General features: G+C 47.2%; 1 protein-coding gene across 1 annotated transcript; it reads right to left on the reverse strand.

Moving 5' to 3' along the window:
* Positions 1 to 252: 252 nt before the first annotated feature.
* On the reverse strand, positions 253 to 3,123 carry CARTPT (CART prepropeptide). The gene is made up of 3 exons (XM_005288217.5): positions 2,714 to 3,123; positions 2,307 to 2,390; positions 253 to 1,625 (listed from the first exon to the last, which is right to left on the reverse strand). The coding sequence occupies exons 1-3, from the start codon at positions 2,855 to 2,857 to the stop codon at positions 1,518 to 1,520; spliced, it is 336 nt and encodes a 111-aa protein (XP_005288274.1). The 5' UTR covers positions 2,858 to 3,123; the 3' UTR covers positions 253 to 1,517.
* Positions 3,124 to 3,391: the final 268 nt, after the last annotated feature.

Raw genomic sequence — 3,391 nt, forward strand, 5'->3', positions numbered from 1 at the left:
TGTACACAAAACTCACAGCAGAAATGTCTTTTTAAGTATCCAACTGTCCATTTTCATATGCAGTCTATGCCATTTGTGTGCACAATCATGGTAACTGACCTGCATTTTTGCAGATGGGAGCTCTGACAATGTGGTCCAAAATGTATTAATAATGCAGATATTACCAAAACAAAAGAAAGTTAAAATCTTTTACAGTTTACAAAAGAAATTCCTTGCAGTGCTTGTTGACAAAATTAAAACTTTTTCCAAACATTGTCCTTGTCACCATGATTTTATTAACGGAGAGTAAATAAAGGTTGAAAACACATTATGACTTTTTTGAAACATATAGGACACCTATGAAACATATAATAGAAGCTTTACATAAGTTTGTTATAGAAATATGTGAATAATTTGTCTTGTGTGCCTTTAAATAATTGAAACATTCTGCATCATTTGGTAATGAATCTAGACAGTTTCTCTCTACAGTAGCCCTGGGAAAGCAATTGATTAATCAGACAGGAAGGTGTTACTATACCAGTGAGTCCTATCAATTTCATGCAAGATTTCCTCGAGTGTTTGATTAATATTGTAAGATTATCATTCTTAGATCTACAGGGTGGGTTAAATTCTACCCTGAAAGGCATGAACACTCTCCCACTGGCCTTTATGGAGTTGTATGTACTTAACTGAATGAAGATACTGGGCCAAAGTGTTTTTCACATAGAAGTGCCTCAGCATCACTAACGACAACTGAAGGATCCCCATATTTTCCAAGTTTTGCCCCTCACACTCATATACACCTTTGTGTTCCAAGTCAAAATGCAGTCACCCTTCTGAACAAGGAGGACTGGAGAAACCTCTGAAATCCACTGCTTATTTTTCTGTGGAGTTGGTATTTCGCAATGAGGCACTTCCCACCCTGTAGGGAATGAGCATGCTGCATCCAAAGTGCTTCCATTCTTTCAACTGAGACACCAAAGCTGGGCTTTGATGACTCAGTAATACCCGCAGCAGCAGCTGCCAAATGGGTTGGTCAACAGAAGGGTGTTTCAGTACTGTTCTGTTAAGCTATAATGGTGATGTAGCCAATCATACAGTTTCCCTAGCATGAAGCAGACTTATAGACTGTAATGCAAAAAGGCAATAAACTAAAAACATCACTATGAATAATTTGTACATGCTGTATTATTTTGTCTTTGTTTCCCCCTCGGTTCATTTCTGGAAAAGCCTGTCATTTACAAGTGCTGTCTAGCTCTAATTTTCGTTAGGACATTCCACATACAAAAATACAATTTGCAAATATAAGAAACTCCTTTACACAGCGATACACACATTTTGACCGACAAAATTAAACAGAGAAAGCGAGTACAAATGCTGAACGTCAGACATGGCACTGCTCTGGCACCTTTAGAATTTCTAACTGACTTTCTCTGAATAACAAACCACAGGACGTTTTCTCCACTGTCTTCGGGTGAGCACAGGTATTACTTTCAGGCAAGGTCACTGGGTCCTTTTGTTGTTCCGTGGGGAATTCTTTATAAGCATTTCAAAAGAAAAGAGTTACAAGAAGTTCCTCTTGGACAGTCGCAGAGCTTCCCAATTCTAGCTCCTTTCCTCACTGCACACTGCTCGCCAGCGTCACACTGTAAATAGCAACAAACTCTTAGGCACAGGACAGAGCAAAGCAACCGACATGGTCAAGGTCTCAATTCCTGGTTATTTTTACAGCACCCGGAGGCGCTACATAAATTATTTACTTTCAGCTACTAAAACAATTATCTCAAAGTTCCTCATTTTTCTTTAGAATTGCTTCAGTTTCCATCTAATAGGGTGAGAAACGTGACATTTACAGCAACAATGTTAAAGACTGAATTTGCCAGCAGTGGGAGCCAAACTAAGGCATCTTATGCTGCAGAAATTAAACAGAAGAGTTACGGAAAGCTGATCAGCTCAATGAACTACAAAGGTATTTTCCCAGGAGAGAAGCAGCGCATTCCCAGGTTGAGAAGAGGGCACAGATCCTGATCTCAGTAACACGGGTGTAAATCTGGAGTGTCTCTACGGAAGCCACTGGACTTACTCCAGATTTACACCCTTATGCCGGTGTATTTGAGATGCGTATCTCCCCCACTGTTATCTTTCAAGTATTTGTCTAATTCAGTTTCATGGTCTAGTCCAATGCTAAGGTGCTCCTGAGTTTTCAGATAAATAGCCTCAGTTGAATTTATCCTGCTGTCCCAATCGCTGTAGTGGGGAGAGCCCATTTTTGGCCTTGGAAACATTTGACAGAACCTGAGGCTTGGCTCGGATCTGAAATCACTCACCATGGGGACTTGGCCGAACTTCTTCTCGTAAACTGGGATCCTTTTACTTTTCAGCTTCTCCAGGACCTCCTGCAGCGCCTCGATCTGCAAACATACAAACGTTCAGCACACCGGGGCGCTGCCCTCCGCGGACACAGCGCCGGGAGCCCCAGCGCCGAGCACCTAGCGCCTTAAGGCAGGCGCCCCGCTCCGTTTCCCGGAGGGCTATCGAGACACAGAGCTGGAGTGTCCAGCTCGCGGGCTACCTGGAGCCCAGATCCAGCGCTGCGGCTGCATGAAATACCCCCAGCTGCTCGGTACCTAGCGAGGGGGTTCGGGGAGGATCCCAGCCTGGGCTCCACCAGCCCTCGCCTCCCCGGGAGCCGTGCACATGGCTCGGCTGAGCTCCCCTGTGGGCGGGCACCTACCAGCTCTTTCTCGTGGGACGTGTCCTCCATGGTGGGGTAAAGGTCCAGGGCGCGAGGCTGCAGCTCCGGCTCCTCCTGGCCGCGGGCCCCGAGAAGCAGCACGAAGGTGGCGCTCAGGAGAGCGAGAAGCCGGGCGCTCTCCATGGTGCTGAAGCGCCGCGGAGCCGCCGGGCTCCTTCTTTATAGAGCGCGCGGGGGGTGGGGGAGGGGGCACCTGTTGACAGAGCCCTTGCACCGCGCTACGTCAATGGCCCCCGCCCCGGACTTAGGCGCTGGCAGCGGGATCCGGTGGAAGAGGCTCCTGGTTGCAGGCAGTGACCTCAGCCTCCAGCAGGGCAGGGAAAGGGGACAGGAGCTTAGGGCAAGCGAATGAGCAGCTGCCTTAAACAGCAACAAGCCGATGTGTGCGCGAAGGGGCTGATCCCCCCGAGCTATATGAGTTACCTCCTGACCCCTGGAGCCCCGGGGGAAAGCGGAGCGGGGGTGTGGGAAGGGAATTGGACGTTGGGTTTTTCCGCTGAAGGAAAATTCAGATTTTTCAAAATATTTGTCAAAGTCCGTGGGTGGCTAAAGCAGCAGGCCCGTGTTAACGGCTCGGGGTTCCTGCCCACTAGTAGAACTACCCATGAAAGCTCTCATGTAATCGTAATACATACATGCTGCACAGAGCTTGTGTGT

The sequence above is a fragment of the Chrysemys picta genome, chromosome 6 (genome assembly GCF_011386835.1).
Source record: "Chrysemys picta bellii isolate R12L10 chromosome 6, ASM1138683v2, whole genome shotgun sequence".
Taxonomy (NCBI): domain Eukaryota; kingdom Metazoa; phylum Chordata; order Testudines; family Emydidae; genus Chrysemys; species Chrysemys picta.

Bases quoted from the DNA above. Each gene is read 5' to 3' on its own strand.
- CARTPT (XM_005288217.5), bottom strand. From the start codon at position 2,857: ATGGAGAGCGCCCGGCTTCTCGCTCTCCTGAGCGCCACCTTCGTGCTG. The intron at 2,391-2,713 runs GTAGGTGCCCGC...GTATGTTTGCAG, and splicing joins CGTCCCACGAGAAAGAGCTG to ATCGAGGCGCTGCAGGAGGT. The intron at 1,626-2,306 runs GTGAGTGATTTC...TGCTATTTACAG, and splicing joins AGTTCGGCCAAGTCCCCATG to TGTGACGCTGGCGAGCAGTG.